Source organism: Phyllopteryx taeniolatus, chromosome 13 (genome assembly GCF_024500385.1).
Source record: "Phyllopteryx taeniolatus isolate TA_2022b chromosome 13, UOR_Ptae_1.2, whole genome shotgun sequence".
In the NCBI taxonomy this organism is placed as follows: Eukaryota; Metazoa; Chordata; class Actinopteri; order Syngnathiformes; family Syngnathidae; genus Phyllopteryx; species Phyllopteryx taeniolatus.
Window position 1 is genome coordinate 3,695,744 of NC_084514.1, and position 20,311 is coordinate 3,716,054.

At 40.9% G+C, this 20,311-nt stretch overlaps 2 protein-coding genes across 8 annotated transcripts; one reads left to right on the forward strand and one right to left on the reverse strand.

The window, feature by feature from the left end:
- The first annotated feature begins 406 nt into the window (after nucleotides 1–406).
- On the forward strand, nucleotides 407–14,685 carry angel1 (angel homolog 1 (Drosophila)). 7 transcript variants are annotated; one of them, XM_061795329.1, is made up of 10 exons: nucleotides 407–545; nucleotides 1,629–2,654; nucleotides 2,755–2,975; nucleotides 3,127–3,196; nucleotides 4,680–5,122; nucleotides 5,728–5,869; nucleotides 6,107–6,137; nucleotides 6,734–6,891; nucleotides 6,978–7,145; nucleotides 14,664–14,685. In XM_061795329.1, the coding sequence occupies exons 1-9, from the start codon at nucleotides 455–457 to the stop codon at nucleotides 7,139–7,141; spliced, it is 2,346 nt and encodes a 781-aa protein (XP_061651313.1). In that variant the 5' UTR covers nucleotides 407–454; the 3' UTR covers nucleotides 7,142–7,145; nucleotides 14,664–14,685. The 7 variants fall into 7 exon arrangements, with proteins under 7 accessions (XP_061651313.1, XP_061651311.1, XP_061651312.1 ...); XM_061795327.1 differs by lacking the exon at nucleotides 14,664–14,685 and adding an exon at nucleotides 11,276–14,046; XM_061795328.1 differs by lacking the exon at nucleotides 14,664–14,685 and adding an exon at nucleotides 7,682–7,850.
- On the reverse strand, nucleotides 8,726–19,990 carry vash1 (vasohibin 1). Its single transcript, XM_061795335.1, has 7 exons — nucleotides 19,098–19,990; nucleotides 17,650–17,738; nucleotides 17,262–17,318; nucleotides 16,668–16,742; nucleotides 14,631–15,012; nucleotides 10,008–10,117; nucleotides 8,726–9,921 (listed from the first exon to the last, which is right to left on the reverse strand). Exons 1-7 carry the CDS (start codon nucleotides 19,410–19,412, stop codon nucleotides 9,849–9,851), a joined length of 1,101 nt encoding a protein of 366 aa, XP_061651319.1. The 5' UTR covers nucleotides 19,413–19,990; the 3' UTR covers nucleotides 8,726–9,848.
- Nucleotides 19,991–20,311: the final 321 nt, after the last annotated feature.

The window sequence follows — 20,311 nt, forward strand, 5'->3', positions numbered from 1 at the left end:
ATTTAATGTATAAATCTTGCAGCTTAGCTTACTACATTTTCCAAGTAGCTTGCCTGCATGTATGCGTCTGTATAGAAGAAGAAGAAGAAGAATCATCTTTTATTGTCATGAACATGCATGCATGCACACGAAATTTGTTCTCTGCATTTAACCCATCACAGTGAACACATACACATGTTAGTGGAACACACTGGAGCAGGGGGCAGCTGAAGCGCCCGGGGAGCATTTCGGGGTATCAGTGTCTTGCTCAAGGACACCACAGCCGTGAATCCGGGGGATGTTGGCGGATGGTCCAGTCGGGGTTTTGAACCTAGGTCCCCCACGGTGGCAGGCGATGATCTTAACCATTGGGCCACGGCTGCCCCTTATTTATTTAAAGATTTATAAAGTTAATGTTCGATTTACACTTGAATTGAGCCTGGACACGACCAGCGCAAGTGAGCTATAACAGCGCATGCGCATACTCGAGAAAAGAAGCATGATCGCCTGCCTGTTATTTTACGCTCTCTACCCCCTATCGCGTTACATGCTTAGACGAACCACGGGTAAGACGCACAACTGGAAAAAAACATGTCAGCGTTTTAGTCAGTGGCATTACGTCCACCTTTGTCAAACACCGTCGGCGACGTTAACACGGCTACCTCGCTGTATTGCTAAGCTTAAAATGTATTTTGCTTGCTGACTCTGTAGCTTTCCTTGACGTCACGTGAGTGCAGCGTTAAAGTTGCTGTTTTGGACACAAAGTTACCTTGCACAAAGTAACCTCGCCAATGCCTTACAGGTGCGGGGGGGGGGGGGGGGGGGGGATGTGGAGAAACTAGTATTTTAGGGGCAAAACTCAAACCTTCGAGCTTGGGGGCGAACAAGCTAACGCTCTAGCTTGCACCTGTTATCAGAGCTCTTTGATTGTGACGTCACGACGTCAGCTCTTGGGAATGTTTTGAGGCAAGTGGATTCATCAACAATTAAAACTTGACTAGACATATACAGTAGGCTACTCCTTCGATACCACAGTGTGTCCAAATCTCTGGCTGAATAAGAATGATAAATATACGACATGACTGTGGGTTGCATGCCATTTTTTTCCCATACATTTGGCACTTTGAAAACTTTGCTTCTGTGTGATGCCGTGGAGACTGCGCGCAGTCACGTGACTGCCTGGCTCCTTTTGATTGGTAAAATGGAGCTAAAAGTCTGTAGTGAATGGTTGGATTGGTGAATCAGTCATGTGGTGCCTGAGGCACAAGTGTCTCTGAAATACCAAAGCAAGTAAATTGCGCAAAAATAGATATCTAAAAATGTATTCAGCCCTTATTCATCCAGGTAAAGCAATTAAGAACAGATTCTCATTTGCAATGCTGACCTGGCAGCAGACATTGTCAAACAAAGCAAAATAAAAGCAAATGCACGGACAATAGACTGTGCAGTGTGATATAGAAAATAAAAAAAGTTGTGAGCGGACTGTAGCTCGATTGTAAATGAATTAAAGTAGCGTTTCTTCTAGGGAAAAATACTCAGGTAAAAGTTAAAAGTATCCAAAACGTTAATTAGATAAATGTAACGGAGTAAATGTAGCCCATCACTACACACCTTTGTCAAGGATCCTGTACTTTGTTCCCTTTCTGCAGTTGTCAATGGCACGATGGCATGTGATGGTGCTGCTGTTACGAGCAGGGTCTCCGTCAAGTTGGAACAAATCCTGCCAGACGAGCAGCTCGGCCAAAGCAGTTGGTCGACAAAACACAAGGAGGAAAAGAGGAGTGAACAATACTCAGTTGAGGAAGACGGGAAGACACGCGATGCAGAGCAGCTGATATGTGTCAGTCAAAAGGACACAAAGATGGAGGCAGCTTCAAAGACAAGTGAGGCCCAATATTCAGCAAAGTCCAGCGACTCAAAGGGAGAAACAGATAAACAGAAGACACCCAACCAAGAAGTTGGGCAAATGCACTGTGAGCTTAAGCAACCAAACACTGAAGAAACTGCAGCTGAGGGCAGTGGCACAATGGCGTGGTATGGTGCAGCTGTCACAAGTACGATGCCAATCAAGTCTCAAGAAATCTTGCCGGACCAGCGGCTCGACCAAAGCAGTTGGTCTACAGGACAAAAGGAGGAAAAGATGAGCAAGCAATACTTCATTGAGGAAAACAATAAGACACCAGATGCAAAACAGCTGATATGTGTCCGTCAGAAGGACACAAAAATTGAGGCAGCTTTAAAAACGGGTGAGGCACAATATTCAGCAAAGGGTGAAAAAGATAAACAGGAGATGCCCAAAGAAGAAGTAGGGAAAATGCCCCGTCCACTTAAGCAACCAGTAAAAACTGCAGCTGAGGGCAGTGAGCAGCATGCCACCTGTCTTATGGAGACTCTAGCGAAGATGAAACTTTTAGAAGACTCTGGAAATGTAGCTGAGTGCAGCAGACAAGAAGCAGAGTGCTGGGATGAATATACTGATGTAATGCTGACTGCTCTAACAAATTCAAATCGGAAGCAGACATCACTGCTGTCCAGTGCTAAAAATCACTTTGCTACCCAAAGTGGATGGCACTTCCCTGTGGGACCTGGCTTAGTGGATGAAATCCATTGCCCACTCTGGCATTTTCCTGCTATGAGCTATTATCCTTCAGTGGAACGGACGAGGCCCTTTGAAGGTGAGGATCTGACATATTCCTTTAACTGTCCATTTTTCTACATTACTGATTAATTTAGTATTCATCTGGGGTTTATGTAAGCAAATATTTATTCCAACAGTAATGTGGAGATTATGGCAAGAAAGTTTAACAGAGCACTCCGACACAGATGTCGCTTTCACAAAGCCCTCCATGGACTTTACAGTCATGTCCTTCAACATCTTGGCCCAAGACCTGTTGGAGGCCAACATGGAGCTGTACACACACTGCCCCCAAGAGGTACTGGATTGGAGCAACCGCTGCAGCCTGCTTTTGGAGGAAATACACAGATGGGCGCCAGATGTGAGTCAAATACCGTAACAGACAAAGTTCACTCCACCACAACTTTAGATGCATCTGCATAATCTATTGAGATCCAAATAACATTTCCTTTACAAACTTACTAATGCTCAACAATCCCACTTATTAAGTTGCTATTCATGTTGCTATTCAGATTCTTTGTCTCCAAGAGGTCCAGGAGAACCACTATCAAACACAACTGTATCCAGTACTGACTCAGATGGGTAAGTCACATCTGAGTTAAGATCTGAATCGATTTTTACAATGTGAGAAACCCCTCATGTGACAAGGGGGAAAAAAAAAATCAACATGTATATGCTTGCTGCTCTTATTTATAGAGTGTGGTGGACTCAGCCAACACATCACACCACACACACAATGATATCTGACATAGTACCAAGACTGACCTGTGAGATGCAGCAAGGTGCCACAGGTCATCGTGACTGCCAGAAAATACAAAGAGGACAAGTACAGTAAACCCCTGCATATTTGCTGGTTGGCATTTGTGAATTTGCATATTTGCAGATTTTGCTATTCTGGACCTCTAAGAGAAACAGCACTCTTTTGAGGACAAAAATGTGTATATTCTTGACAGGAAAGACAGATGGCTTGAAAGAGGGTTGGGAGAGGCCATATACTCAAAGCTGTTTTGTTGGCGGCCTTTGAGTCCACCTTGTGCACCATCAAGTGAAAGCATGTTTCTGCTTCCCTCCTGATGCAGCTACCAATTATATTGTAGACACTTTGCCGTTAAAATTTGCCTGTATTCCCTAACGTTGTGTGTAAATGACAAAAGGTGACTTTAATTACTTCATACTATTTGTGTTAGTGCTAGTGCACATAATTGTTTGCCCATGTGTGGTGTTACGTCAGTTTATGTGAGTGTGGTATTTAGACTTGTATGCTAGCTAATACTATTAATGAGCCTCATGTAAAGCGGGTTTGTGTTGAATAATTTTACTACTGAATACAGTCGTTTATGTAACATGGGTTCATGATTGTGGACATTCTAGATGTATGGTGTTGGTGCTTTGTAGTCCTCTCCGTTTTATGTGCTTTGCCACCAACTTGTGGCATCCATACCCAATTACAAGCCCGTTTGAGGTGGCGCAGCAATTATTCGGAGATTTTCTCTATTCATGGCAGTGCTCCTATCCCTATTCTTATCCCCTGCTAATAGCAGTGGTTCACTGTGATAGTACTAGTAGTTTGAGGAGGAGAAGAAACAAGACTAACTACTACCTAAGCTAATATCTTTTTCTACATCATTTTTATTTATTGTGAATCACACATTATACAAACACTCTACACAACCAGTTGCTCCTCTATTTCTGTCCAGCAAGCAACACCGTGAGCTTCAGGTCGTTCTGTTTAATGTCACAATCACAGAGTGAACTCAATGTTGACCACACAACGATTTGTGATCGTAACTATTAAACAGTTTAACATTTACGAGTGTTGACCTTCAACTGTTTTCCAAAAAGGTCCTGGAAGAAAAATCATTCTTAACACACCCCACACCACAGGATAATCGCTCAAGATCCTCTTTTAGAGACATCTGACAATTAGGCCTTTCCTGACTTTTAAGGGAGAGAAAAGTGCTCAATTTTGGCCAAATTGTGTTTGTGTGTACACCACTTAAAAGGAGGCATGTTTGTGGATATCAAGTTACAGATTTTACGAAAATGTCCCTTTGTACTTGTCTAGGCTACAACTGTGTCTACAAGCGGCGCACAGGCAACAAGACAGACGGCTGTGCTACTTGCTATCGCAGCAGTCGCTTTTCTGAGGTGTCAGTCACACCGATAGAGTACTTCAGGCCCCAAACTGAGCTTCTGGACCGACACAACGTGGGCATACTTTTGGTGCTTCAGCCGGTTGTCTACAGGGAGTCCAAGATCTGGGCGAAGGGCTCGCTACTCTGTGTGGCCAACACACACCTGCTCTTCAATCCCAGCAGGGGGGATGTCAAACTGGCTCAGCTGGCCATATTGCTGGCAGAGATCGACAACGTGGTCAAGTTGTGGAGGGCTAAAGGTGAACACTGTAATGTTATCATGTGCGGAGACTTCAATTCTGTGCCACACATGCCTCTTTATCAGCTCATCACAACTGGGGAGCTCCACTTCCAGGGTCTACCGGCATGGATGGTGAGACTCAACTACTGTATACTATTATGTACACTTTATGGACACTTCATTAGGTACACAAGCGGAGTCAGTGAGATCCAAATCAAGAACTGTATCAAAATATGATTCCACCCAGCCATACATCTGTTTTCTATAGTGCATGTCTTCATTATTGTTGCTGGTGAGCTGGAGCCTATCCCAGCTGACTTTGGGCGAGAGGTGGGGTACACCCTGAACTGGTGGCCATTCAATAGGGGCACATATAGACAAATGTTCGCTCTCACAGTCACACCCATGAGCAAGTAAGTCTTTAATGAACCTGACTATGCATGTGTTTTTGAATGTGGGCAGAAACTGTAGTACCCAGGCAAAACCCACGCAAGCACGGGGAGAACATGCAAATTCCACTCAGGAAGCCTGGAACTAAACCTTGAACCTCAGAACTGTGGGGCAGCCAAAAATTCTTCCTTTACAAAAATAATAATACAGTACTTTCAAATAATGTCAAATGTTTTTAACCATTTTTGATAGTGATTATATTTTTTAAAATCTCTGTACTTGTGTACTTAATATTTGGGGCTGGACAGTATATATCTGCTCACGTTCACTTTCCCTATGTACAACAGGTGTCAGGTCAGAAGGATCTTTCACACAAAGCCACTTGCCACAGACTGTTTGCTCCTCTATGGCCCAGCTGTCTGGGAATTTCCGACAGCTGCCAGTATGTCACTGCCGCTGAGGTGGATGCAAGCCACAGTCCAGTCACAGGTCAGTGTTAGAACCTGCAGCCTGTTCCGTACGAGCAAGAACTTGTCAGATTCACTGTTTCACTGCAATGCTTCAAGTCTCTCCTGAAGGGAAACTTCACTACAGCCACGACTTCCTTTTGCAACTGCGCATTTGTCCAGTTTCCGTCCATGTAATTTACAATTAATTCCAAGTGTCACTGACAACTGTCCAGGTAGAGCTATACACTATTGATTTTCTTTTTTTTTTTCTTTTTAGATTTGCTGAGCAGAAATAAGCAGAATATTAGGTTAGTTTAACCTAAACACGCTGTGCCAGTTGAATGTACAAATATTCTGCCAGACTATGGCCACACATCCAAGTTTACTTTTATGAAACAAACTTTTTTCCCCCACGCTAATGGCTTTGCAAAAAAGAATCACATGAAAACATTTGGAGACTGTGAAGCTCACATCAAAGCAAACCGTTACTAAAAACCCCAATTGTAAGGCCATTGCAGATAATCTGAAGCCTAAAGAAGGTAGCAGAAAAAGCAATGGTAATCATGGAAAAGGAGATTTGTAGATGTGGTCAATAGTGAATTTGAAGCACTCGTATGTCTGCCATTGCATAAGATAAACTTACGTTAGTTTATAAAGGAACACTATGACATCCTACTGTACAGGGGAGATGAGACTAAATCCCTTATTTACAAAAATGAAACAGATTTCTGTAACATTTCTGTTTTCAGCATCTTAAACTGCAGTTTGAGTGACCCAAAAAAAAATGTGTTTGTGTAATCATGGCCTTAAAGTCATAGAAAAAAAAAAATCATTTACAAATGAAAAGTGCACCAAGCTTCTTAAAAAATAATTTGTGTGTTGTAATGATGTTTGTGTGTGACAGGTTTCAACACATTATAAGACATCAGTTAGACCTGGAGTCCACGTATAAGCATACAATCCCTGACTCTGGTGACTCGGACGTCACAACCCTACACTCTGAAGGTGCTGCCACTGTCGACTATATCTTCTATTCCCCTGAACGCATCTCATATCAAGCAGGTATTCGAGGAAGCCTAACCCTATGCAAAATGCCACAATGATGGTTACAGTACTCTGGATACTACTACTTTCTTTGTTTCGCTTAGCAGGCCAGTTTGGCTGTGAAGGTCTGAAGTTGGTTGGTTGTCTCTCACTGCTATCTGAGGATACCTTATGGTCCATAGAGGGCCTTCCCAGCCACATATTCCCATCTGATCATCTCAGTCTTGTGGCTAAATTCCGGTTGGACCTGAAAGCAGCAGCGTGTTAAAGACGTGGGTGAAATTTTATTCAACTGACTGTCATTCATGAGAACATCTCAGCCCCGTGCATGTTGGGCAGTGTTGCTCTGCTTTATCGTGTTTATTATGCATATCCTTACCTGGGGTTTCAGTCAGAGGAGCCAGAAAGGAAGTCCAGTACATTTCTAATACTGTAGTTATACTCATCACTACAGAGATGATAGTTAACATTTTGCAAATTGTATTTATTTTTTTGTATTTTAATTATTTCAAACTTAGTTTGAAATTGAGAATTTTTCTAAAATGCTATTGTATTGAATAAATGTTTCAATTGCTTACGCCCCACCTCCATTTGTTTTCATTAACAAACATTTGAATCAGCATACTGTATTTAGACTTAGGTCCAGAAGTATTTGTGACAGATCTATAATCGTTTTTTTATGGTTTTGCCTTTAAACCCCACACCACTGTGGATTCTAATAAAACAATCAAGATGTGACTGAAGGAGAACTGATTTGCTATTGAAGAATATTCCATTTATTTTCCTTCATCAAGTCTTGTATGTTTAGGATGCCTCCATGTTGGTCAATTGTCACACGCCGTGATATCCTTTGGATCAAGCGCTGTTCCTGCCCTTCCCCATACTTAATGCTTCCATTCATTCTGATACAAGTTGACCTTGGTTCCATAATCCATCCATTCCATTTAGCCATTTGTAAAAATAAAAATCTGATTCCAGACTATTGGATGCTTTGATTAAGGTTACGTGGTTTGCAGCATGTTGTAAACCCTTTGTATTTACACTCAGAAAGTTGTCTCTTGTTTGTAGATTTTGTCTGACAAATTGTTTGTGACATGTATAAAGGCAACATCATAATATCTGTCATTCTAGACCTAACTATGTCATATTCTAATATTAACAATAGGTTCAGACAGTAGTGCTTTAACTAAGCAAAAATAAGACTGGCAGACAGACCAGTGATGGTTAAAATGTAATCCCTGGTAGATGCACCAAAGAATATCTCATGAATGTGTAGTTCAGTGTGTGCTACTTTGACCTCAATACTGCTTGCCCCTTCCGTCCCATCCTCCCAGCGTGCATCTTCGTGTGTCAACTTGTTTCATGCATGAATCATTCAGTTGATTCAGGATTCACGCATTATGGGCTCTTAAAAGTTGTTTTGCATCAAAAGAATCATTCTTGGCAAGTCGCCTTGAGTGCTTTCAGAACAGTATAATTAGTGCGCTAAACCCCTTTATATATTATCTGCATTTTTTTGGTGGCATTTAACACGGCGGTATGTACAAGGGAGAAAGAAGTGGGTCAGTAGATTTTTCTTCCTATTAGGGTGCGGAATCTATTTCTCAGTGTCATAAACACCAGTTGAGTGTTTGGCATCTGGAGACCAGCAGAATGGAGGCTAGAGATTTGTGTATTTATTTGAAATAACTGATTCATCTTCTCGACCCGAGAGCAATCCTTCATATATACTTCACATATCGCTGTTGCCTGCTTTGCATTGAGTTCAGCAACCAATCAGTGGACGTCCACCAATTTATCAAATTTGTGGTACAACTTGATCACTAAAACAACAAAAGACACGAGACAAACGTGAAGTCTGTGGCAATTTATTGATAACCACGTTTTAAATGTTTAGTGTTTTACACATGACGAAAAGCAGTGACGTATAAAACAGCAGAATTCAGTAGTTCTTGGAAAATACAAAGATAAAAAGTGCCGTGAACTAATACCTTGACATCTCGGTGGAGGTGGTCTCTCTTTAAGGCAAGTGAAAAATTGAATTAAGTTGCTACAAAGAGCACATTTACATAAGCAAAGTAGACTCGCAGTAGAAGTAAAATAACTATACATCCGCAGTATGTTAAATGCTGCGTAGTCCTCGATTTACTCAACAAATGACATCGTTGTATTTATAGTAATGACATATTCATAATGATGCGTCACTAAGGTCTCTAGATCTCTAAGCAAGCAGCCTTGAAGGTGCTGACATTTGAAACACTTTTCTTACTCAAGTATAAATGACTAGTTTGTATTCTGTTAGGTGATCACTATGATTTTTTTGTGTGTGATGTTTCAGTCTCACTCATTTGAATCTGGTCAAAAGGCACAGGGGTAGTTTGTTGTCACCACACAAAATACTGTAGTACGTCATCGGCTGTACAACCCCAATTTCAATTAAGTTGGGACGTGGTGTTAAACAAATAAAAACAGACTACAATGATTTGCAAATCATTTTCAACCTATAAATATTAAATATCTTGGCTTTGTAGTGTATTCAATTAAATATAGCTTGAACATAATTTGCAAATTATTGTATTCTGTGTTTATTTATGTTTAACACAACGTCCCAACTTCATTGGAATTGGGGTTGTAAATGGACACATACCAGCAGACTTACAGTACGACACACATTGATATGATATGTCAAGTAGCACATTTACTGATTTACTTGTATTTGTCTAGTGTAACCAACAGTATACCTAAATTTAATAAAAATGTTTACACACAACAGCACCAGTTATGCACGCAAAATTCTCAAGAAATAATAATAAAAAAAACTGACAATGTGACAGTGAATGAGGCTTTTGTTTGGATGTGTATGAGAAGGGTAGTTTCCTATTCAATGTTGCATCCCGAGAACAGGGCAATGTGGACGTTGAATGAAGCCTCATCAGCAGCCTTGTCAGAGAAACTTAAAAAAAAAAAAGGATTCTTCACACTCGAATCTGATACACGTTCATGTCACCAGATGCTTTTTGTTCCAAAGCCGCCTTCTCTCCAGATGGACTGAAACAAAAACACAAATTTAGCATCTATAACAATAGTCAGACAGTTAAAAGGTAAAACCGCAAGAATATAACAATGAATTGTACCGTCTCTCAACACGGCTGATCCTGCGAATGGGGCTTCCTGGTCCTTTGAGCGGTGAGCCCATGCTATTTCTTCTGTCTTTGGTGGGAGAAGGAGGTGCAGGCTTTCCTATCTGCAGACAAAAAGGCACAGCCCACTTCAATATGTACCATGATCAAGGGGGTAATGTGATTGCGCTGAGTGCTGGCTGGAAAAAGCAGGGGCGATTGATGGATCGAGCAGCCGTGCGAGAAAGTGTCTCGAGCCGTCTCATTAGGTTTATGACACACAGAGCTCAGCATCAAGGCTGCCATCATTTGTTTAACATGAGGGGGGATGAGAGTGCATCGTTTCAGAGGGATAGCAGGTCGACTCTGTTTCACTAAACGATTCGTCTTAGGGAATGTAACATGGAAGTGGTGTACAAATTTCCAAGACAAATGAAATATGTCTCGGTGGAAGCTTTTTACTGACTTAGCTATGCATTTATTTACAGTATACAGTTGTGCCTTGGTATACGAATGACCCGACTTAGGTTTTTAAGATACGAGCTGTCGTCCAGCCTATTTTTAGTTTTATTGTTTTGCTTGCTTGCTTTGACTTGACAAGCATAATAAGAGTGCTGTAATGTGGCAGTGAACTCAATTTAATTCACAATAAGCAGCAGTTTGGCAAATATTGAACAATTAATTATAAAAGAGGCCTCAGGCTGTATAATGCCAATCCCAGTTAACTGTCAAACTAAACATAAAGCAAAGAGAATTACTCATATATTTGTATTTGTGTTCCAACCAAACAACTGCCTAAAGAAAGTTAGCTTAATGCTATTATAATGGAAAACTGCTTTGACATGCTAACGAGTAGCATTGTTAGTTGCGGTTTTAGAACACTTTAAGCAATGGACAAACAGTGGAGCAACACATGGACAGTTAATAGAACAATACTCTCAAACATATTGTCACTGTCGGGCGGAAAACTCATGTCTAAATTTGGACAATTTTAGATTTTTTTGCAAATCAATTGGTCAGTCCCCACGTGGATATGGTATTTTTTAGAAATTATTGATCAATCCAAAATGTTGATAATAGCTTGGTCTCTTTGATTGCTATGTTAATGACTCAACAAACATGTCATTTTGTTGGTTTCCTGATAAGTGACGGTTTTGCAGATACGATTAGTCTGCCCAATGGCAGCGATATGTTCTTTATCCTCTATGAAAAATTGGTAATAAACGTCTTACTAAGTCACTTATGAAAAGTGAAAGTATTCTTCATTTGTGTCTTCATCACAGATGTCCAAGGGAGGCACACCAGAAGGAGCAGCACAATGAATTGGATTGCAGCATGCAATCATGATGCACAAACTGTTTAATTCTTTATAAAAACATAAAAATAAAATAAATTAGTCAAGTTTTTTTTGGGAGGAGGGGCTTGACATTTCCATTAACGGGGAAAGATGATTTGAGATATAGTTTTTTTTAGTTACAAACTTGGTCACAGAATTAATTAAACTTGTATCTCAAAGTGTCATAGTATACTGTAGTTCCTCAAATAGTGTCGTCCATTTAAAAGATGATGAATGCCTCCCTCCAATAGACACCACCTTTGTCCGCTAAATCGAAAAAAAACAAAAAACGGGTAGTAACAGCACAAGGTAGGTTTCCTCTATTTAAGCCTGTCCTGACAAGCCACATTTTGATATAACGTATGGCGTGAAGAAGAACTAGTTGCCACAGCGGTGTAATAATATGGTCATTACACGCCACACTGGGTTACTGCTTTACTTACTGTTTTACATTTGATTGTTTTATATTCATGGCCTAGAATTGCTTTTCATACAAATATTTACGCTATGACTTTCAACTGCTTAACTTAGGTCAGATAGGCTACAGTGTGCTCCAGTCGAAGGAACAGAATTGTCAAATACAGAGGACCCCCTGTAATTCAGTTCAGACTCTGTTGTTCACACGCGGACATTAAAAAGTCAATTTGAACTCTTGCTGACCAAAACAGCAGCAGCGAAGGATTGAAAAAAAACCCTCAGATTAATTAACGTGGAGTTTTGCCACGTGGTAAACAAGTTCCCTGCGTAGTATTACAGATGATATTCGGTTATGTGGAGCTATACAGTGGTAATTCGACTTACGATTCCTGTGACTTATTTGTCTTATATTATGAGCAAAAATTTGAGTTATGAGCGCTAGATGGTGGCAGCTAATTTAGCAAGTAGCAGATATTTGAACAGCAAACATATGTAAACAGACAATATAACAGTCCTCACAAGCATATATTCTTTATCCTCCGTGAAAAATTACTACTACTGTAGCTTACTAAGTCACTTAAAAATTTTAATATGGAAAAGTTTATGTATTTCCATAATTCCATTAAAAAAGTTAAACTTTCATAAATTATAGATTCAGGACTCACAATTTAAACAACTTATTTTTCCAGCTCATAAAACCCATGAAATTAGGAATTAAAAAAATTTGAATACTGTGAAGAAATCATTTACTTCTCAGTTTTTGGAGGGGAAAAAAAGAGAGAAATTAGGGTTACATTAAATCAATCAATATATGGTACTTCGAAACGATATGTTAATCTTCAATACTTGGTTGGGAATCCCTTTGCTTTAATCACTGCCTCGATGCGCCGTGGCATTGAGGCAATCAGCCTGTGGCATTGCCTGGGAGTTATAGAAGCCCAGATTTCCTTGATGCTTGCTGTCAGTTCAGTTGGCATCAAACTGGGTTTTGGTGCTTCTGGCGGTATGGGCAGGGGCCAGGTCCTGCTGGATGATGAAATCTGCATCTCCATACAAATCCTCAGCAGAAGGAATCATGGAGTCCGCTAAAACATAGACTGTTGCGGTGACCTTGGATTTAAGAAAGCAGAGTTTACCAACACCTGCACTGGACATTGCACCCCAAATCATGACTGACTGGATATTTGACACTGGACCTCAAGCAGCTTGTAAAATTCTATTCTTCACCCATCTTCCTCCAAACCCTTGGACCTTGATTCCCGAATGAAAGGCACACTTTCATCTGAATAGAGGACCTCGGACCACTGGCCAACAGTCCAGTCCTTCTTCTCCTTGGCACAGTTGAGAGGCTTCCTACATTGGCTCAGGCTCAGAAGTGGCTTGACCCGAAGAACCCGACAGTTGTAGCCCATCTCCCGGATGCGTCTGAATGTGGTGGTTTTTGAAGCTGTGACTCCCGCCTCATTCCACTCTTTCTGGATCTCTGCTAGATTCTTGAATCTTCTCTGTTTGATAATCCATGGTCATCTCTTTTGCTGGTGCATCTTCTACTGCCACATTTTGTACTTCCACTAGACTTTCCATTGATATGCTTGGACACAGCACTGTATGAACAGCCAGCCTCCTTAGCGATGAAGTTTTATGGCTTACCCATCCTATGGAGGGTATCAATGATGGTCTTCTGGTCAGTTATCAAGTCTGCAGTCTTCCCCATATTGAACCCAACTGAGACAATTGAACGAAACTGAAGCAATTGAATGACACCTGGGGAAACCTGTGCAGGTGCTTTGAGTTTAGTAGATGTGTGTGTGACACTCAGTTTAAAACATTTATGGCCTGCAAAATTTGGGCTGATTTCGTCACAGTATTCTAATTTTTTTTAATTACTGATTTCGTGGGTTTTATTCGCTGGAAGCCCAATTTATGTAGAAATAAACAAATAAATACTTGAAATTGTTTAAATTGTGGGCCCTGAATCTATAATTTATGAAAGTTTTAACTTTTTGACTGGAATTATGGAAATAAATTAACTTTTCCATGATATTCAAATTTTTTTGGAAAGGGTCTGTAGTTGTGAAACTCTTCTTCATCATGTCTGTAGTACACTACCCTCTGATGACCAAGGTGGGCCCACCAAAAGGAGCAGCATACTGTCAATGGTGTTGAACTCAAACATTAAATCATGATGCAGAAACTGTTTAATACTTTACATTGCATTTATGTTATTACTCTGTTGTTGTTTTTTTTATAAAGTGCAATACTGTAGAGTGCAATTTTTCTTATTAAAAACGTTACATTCTTTTGTCGGTGTCTTTTGTGCGGCTGGAACGGATCAATGTCATTTCCATTAATTTCCCTGGGGAAAGAATTGAGATATGAGTGTTTTGAGTTATGAGTGTGGTCATATTAATCTCATAAATCAAGGCACCCCTGGATAATAATAACGAGCATTCAAGTAGACTGACGTGATTGCGCGACAATGTTATGTATTCGTATTCGTTCCACCGAGTCTGCCCCATTTCTTGCTGTTTTGTAGCATTGCTCCATCATAGTCCTTTTGATTTTGACCTCCACTTTCACTTGACATAAACTGTAAAATACCGCTAACAGTACATAGTTTTTCATTGTTGAAATGATTGCAAGGCATTATAGTGAGGTTGTGGTTAGCAAGTCTACCTCACAGTTCAGAGGTTTGGATTTCAAATTTCACCTCTGGCCTTCTTGTGTGTAGGTTGCATTTTCTTCCCGTGCTTTTGGCTTTTCACCGGGTAATGTCTATATGTCACACTATTTAAAAAGCTCATGTAGCTATATGTGTTCTACTTATACACCCACAGTGGAAATGCGAAGCAAATCAAGATGACACGTACTGAACCTAACTCTACCTTGAGCCTCATGTCTCGAGTGTGCCTCTCCAGCTCTTTTCGCAGCTCCTCCTTGCTCAGGCCATCTACATCCAGGACGGAGTGCTTCCACTCGATCTGCTCCACGCTGTGAGGGTCGTGCGACACGTACTGGCCGATCTTGATCTTTTGCAGGGTGTGCCAGTAGCCCCTGTAGGCACCTCTGAAATCCTGCACCAAGTCCATCAGAGTGCGGTGCTCCAGAGGCTTGAACATGAGCTCCTCCCGCCGACTCATGCCCAGCGCGCCAAAGCGTCCGCCGCTGTGGACTCCCAGCACAATGTGGTGGAAGTAATTCCCTGAGAACTGAGACTTGAAGCTGAGGGGGAAGCGCTCCACGGCCGGCATGCTATTGGTGAGGTAACTTTGCCAAGCTTGGTCAAGGGCATACTGAACAATATAAATGCAACTTTTTTGTTTTTGTTCCCATTTTTCATGTGCTGAATTCAAAGACTTTTTCTATGAACACAAAAGGCATATTTCTCTTAAATATTGTTAACAAATCTGTCTAAATCTATGTTAGTGCGCACTTCTCCTTTGCTGAGGTAATCCATCCACCTCCTAGGCGTGGCATCCCAAATTGCTGATTATACAGCATGATTTTTGGACAGGTGTGCCTTAGGCTAGTGTTCCCCAACCTTCTTTGCACCACGGCCCAGTTAGGAGTCGGCATTTTGCTCACGGACCGGCTGTGGTGGCGTACACACACACACATATATATATATATATATATATATATATATATATATATACACACATATACATATATACATATACACACACACACACACGCTTGCCTCGCTTCTGCTGTGTCCATTGTGGGCGCGATGCAGGAGTGTGGGTCGGAGTTGTTGTCGGCAGCCAGACCAGACTGCAGTTCCATAGCTCCTCTTTTAACTCCGTAAAAGTAGTTCCGCCTTTGTCGAGCAGAAACCTACAACTGTATCTGTATCTGAGTGGACTTGGTGCGTGAGAGTTAACTGTTGCGATAAACCCCTATTTTAAGTAGGACTCCTGATATAGTGTTCTTTTGTTCGCGAACGTTTCGTTCAAAAGAACAAATATTTTCAGTTAACGTAATGAGCTGAATTAGTTTATGAAATGATTTTGTTCTTTGAGCTCTGCCCGTCTGCCGTCGTTAGCCACCCCGCTTGGACTGGAAACAGAAGCGTTCGAGCTGGCTGGGACCGGAAACTGAAGCGTTCTGTGCAGTCTCGACGTGTCAATTGAGACACGTAGCTGTTGTGGCGGAGAAGATCGGTCAATTTTCAAAATAAAACATTGACACGTGAATTGCAATACAACAGAAATTATATAAATTGGTTATTCTTTCTCTGCGGCCCGGTAACAAATGCGTCACGGCCCGGTACCGGTCCGCGGACCGGTGGTTGGGGACCACTGCCTTAGGCTGTTCACAGTAAAAGGTTACTTTAAAATGTGTAGTTTTATTATATTGGGGAGTACTGGGAGGGTAAAAAAAAAAACGTATTGGTGACTCTCTAAAGAATTGCCCCAAAGATTTTTGTTTTTTAACTCATTTTTGCTAGCTTGTGGGTTTTTTTTTGTTTTGTTTTTTTTCTACTCCTGTAGCTTGTGAGATGAGTGTTTAGGCACAGGTGGATTGCACCTGATTTTCAAAATGAAACTTATAAATCAAATATTTTTGGTGCAGTCTCTGTGTGACCCAGTACCAAATGTCCAGTGGATCAAGTTGTGGTTGGGGACCGCTGCTTTAGAGCAGTGACTCCCAACTGGTGTGCTGTGGGAAATTGTCCAATTTGACTTGATTGGTCTGAAAAACTATTTACTATAAATGTATACTTGTTCATCTATCTATGTCGGCGATGTATAGTAGCAGGCAAAACAATTAAATACTCGTCCACTATATGGCATGTCACCTGTATATCCACTTTTTGTTTGGTGGTCTTCTGTGAGATTTTTTTTCTGATGTAAAATATGTGGCATTGCTCAACAAAGTTTAGAGAGTTGATCATATTAAAAGGGCTGTAGTAAAGATACATTCCAAGGATCACCGCTTCCAGGCATTTGATTGGCAGGGCTTCACGCGTCATCTCCTTGGCGATGTCCATCAACCTGTGCATGAAAATGTGACGACAAGATGACAGTGTGGGATGGGATGGCCCATATTCCAAACACTTACCAGTTAAAATGCCAGTAGTCTTAAATTTCAGATCATGTTGGTAATGAAGTAAGAACTACAACCCACTACAATAGGTTCCCCATAAAATGGCCTATTTTGAAGGAGAAATAAGTCCTTAACATACTATAGTGGATAAAGCCCACTCAGGCACAAGCAAACTGCACACAGGAAGGCCTGTGAAGAGATTTGGCCATACGAATAATTAAGAGTTGAAGTATACTGTATATATTTGCTTTAACATTACCAATGACTTGTTCAGTATTTCAGAGCTTCTCTGGTGAGGCAGAGTTTAAGTATTTTAAGATTAAGATTATTATGAATTAAATCCTGGTTTTGTCCAGTTCAACAATAACATTTGCGTCATCATCACCTCTTAATCTTGGGTATACAAATTCAAGGCTTCCATTAGGTTCTATAAATCACATATGAAAAATGAAACGATGTTTGCTTACGCAGTAAGAGGCCGGGTTTTCTTTATTTCAAAAAACTGTGTTCCGGTGTGATTGTACCTGTAGGTCACAGTTAAGGCATGCGTAGATCAGAGTGTTTTGTGATATTCATGGGCTGTTGCTTAATTATTGATTAATTTCAGCTCTGGCGGACAATCGGAATATAATTTTAGTCATTTTCAAACAATGACAAACAAGGCAATTTGTGTTTGTTGCAAAATTTGGAATTGGTAGCAATCGTTAAATTTGCTCAATAATAGTAAGCTTAGGCTTCTTAGTCCTTTTCACACAGCGATTTATATATTTTTCATTGCTGTCATTTTGTTCAGGTTTTTTTTTGTTTCATGTTCAAATAAAGATTCATAATCATTGTTCTGTTGTCAAAGGATACTGTAACTCCCTGATGTATTTCTGTATGGCTTCCAGGCGCAGTGGGATTGCCGTGGTAGGCTGGCATGAAGGCACACTTGGTATTGGAATCTGCGAGACAAACAGCAGTTGCGTTGTACCAGCAGACCATGCAACATACAGTACAGTACACAGTCGCTGGAAATTGTTTCTGCACTTGGCGTTAACTTCACATGGACAGCATGTACAGTTAGGACAAGCCTGCTATTGTACAACCACATCAGCTGATCAACTACATCATGATCTCGGCACATAAGGATTTAGTATGTCAAGCGTGATAGGTTAATTGACAACTCTAAATTGTTCATAGCTGTGAATGTGTGTGAATGGCCTTTGGTCTATATGTGCCCTGCAATTGGCTGGTGACCAGTTCTGGTTGTATCCCACTTCTTGCTCAAAGTCAGCTGGGATAGGCTCCCGCATACCCGCCACCCTAACAAGGAAAAACTCTAAAGAAAACGGATGGATGAAAATTGTATTATTGTAACACTCACTTGTATTTAGTAAAGATCTACTTTTAAAGCAGGTCTCCAGATGAATTTTGTTTTCTTTCTTTTTTTCCTAGGAGCACAGTGACCGCTTTTTTAATTTTAGGGCCGCAACAGAATGTTTGGGCGCACACACTGTAAATTGACTTGCAAAGTAAATTTCCACATTTCCTCTCATTTTCACTGTATTACTGATAACGCACAGCCACTCATCCTGAAAACAGAATTTCCTGCCTTTTTTTTTTTGTTATCTTGGCTGTGTCCTCACAAAATAAGCTGAACTCATCATGACTTTTCTCCTCTGGCACGTTAGGTTTATTGGGGCGCATGTAAGCACGTATAAACTTCTTTCCCATTGAGATAAGCCCATGACCACACATTAGCCAATCACAGTGCTCATTCATTTGGCAATTATTGTTCATTACTGCCAACTACTGGGCTGGAGTGTGGAGCAGAAGTTTGTCATCAACAAAAATAATTTAATGATAATAAAAAGAATCGGCAAAATTACCGGTTGCACATGCACTAGTGGTAAATTTTGGAGAAAAATGTATTTGTACTGTCAAATTTTGGGGGCAAAATGTGACCATTTAGGGGCACTCTGCAGCCTTGCTTTGAAGGGAAAGAAATTGAATCGTTTCCTGATCCAAACCCATTAGAGCATGGTTTTCATAAAAGGGAAGGCAGCAACCCAAAGAAGCAGGAAATTCAAAATTTGGTGATGTCAGCGGGACTTGAGGCAAAGGACTTTCATCAGAGTGTTAATCATTAAATGGTAAATTCCATGACTTTTGTCAAACCATTTAAAGATGTTGAAAGTGTTTCACACCTCAGTCCCCTATTGATTATTTCAAATCCATTGTGGTGGTGTACAGACAAACAGCCCTAACAATTCTGTCCATGTTCCAAATACTTATGAACCAAACTTCATTCAAAAGTTTACCTTGGGCAGGTCAATGACACCACGGATGCCCTTCCCCAAGCCATCCCCGTCCGGATGGATCCGAGCCACATGGCGCCACATCCTCTCCCAGGTGTCCTCGTCCATGGGGAGGCCGCTTCGGTTGACATAGAAAGGCACCCCGCCGTCCCTCAACTCTTCATCCCCTTCATCCTCCTGCTCCTCATCCCGCTCCTCCACTGAGCCCATCGTGGCCCTCAACATCCCACTGACAGAATCCTGGCACGGGGGATGTACACGCTGATACTTTGGGCTGTTCACTGGTGGCTCTGCTTGCAGGTTTGAAGAAGTTTCCATTAGAGAGGGCCACCCTGTTACATCCTCCAGTTTATGGAACTAATTATCTCCAGTTGGTTTAGAGGTATTATGATTCATAATGAGGTGAGCTACAGTAGCAGCAGAATAAAGTGCACCAGTTATTTCTCACACTAAATGTGTTTGACTTTACAATGGCTCCACAACAATGAGAAAAATATATTTTCCATTCAATGGTCACCTACATGGAGGTGAAAAGGAGCACATGTAGAAAGCTAGTTAAATGAATGATTAACCTATTCAAATGACTAGATGTCCACAAAGCAGCCCGCTCTTGATCACTTAATGTAAGAGGATTTGGCAATCAGGCAAAAGTCTGTTTAAGGAATGACTAATTCCCAGTCCAGTCGGATGTCATTCAAACAAAAGATAGCCAACAAATGACCTGCTCGTCCGACAATCCCATTCCCACGTCAGTCGTGCACTTCATTTGCGTTTCTTACTATAATATGTATTTCCGTCCACGGATTATTATTGAAAGATGCTGCCCGTTTAATCCAAAATCGAAGTGTGATGCTTCCCATCCGATGAGGTGCTACGGTCGACACTCCCTGACTACCCTTTACTGCGCATGCTCACAGCGAAGAGGACAAGATCAGTTGTGACGAATGGTGCGTTCAGGTAAACCCGTAAAACGTCATCTCTTTTACTGATCTAGAGGAACCATTATTGAATCAATGAATATTACCGTATAATATTTAACATGTGTATATGAAGTGATTTGAGATTAAAATTTTTCTCAACAATCTGTACAATATGTGTAAACAGGGTCACCCTGTACATTAAGTTCATTTATTTCAGTACTGTAGTTCAATTCAAAAAGTCAAACTCACAAGTAAACAGGAAAATACTTTTTCTCGGCCAATTCTCATATATTAAAA

Excerpts from the sequence above, each read along its gene's own strand:
- vash1 (XM_061795335.1), bottom strand. The coding sequence starts at position 19,412 with ATGGAAACTTCTTCAAACCTGCAAGCAGAGCCACCAGTGAACAGCCCA. Across the intron at positions 17,319-17,649 it reads AAATACATCAGGGAGTTACA|GTACAATCACACCGGAACAC; the intron begins GTATCCTTTGAC and ends TGTGACCTACAG. Across the intron at positions 16,743-17,261 it reads AAAACCCGGCCTCTTACTGC|GTTGATGGACATCGCCAAGG; the intron begins GTAAGCAAACAT and ends TTTCATGCACAG.
- angel1 (XM_061795329.1), top strand. The coding sequence starts at position 455 with ATGCGCATACTCGAGAAAAGAAGCATGATCGCCTGCCTGTTATTTTAC. Across the intron at positions 2,976-3,126 it reads TACACAGATGGGCGCCAGAT|ATTCTTTGTCTCCAAGAGGT; the intron begins GTGAGTCAAATA and ends GTTGCTATTCAG. Across the intron at positions 5,870-6,106 it reads AAGCCACAGTCCAGTCACAG|ATTTGCTGAGCAGAAATAAG; the intron begins GTCAGTGTTAGA and ends TTTTCTTTTTAG.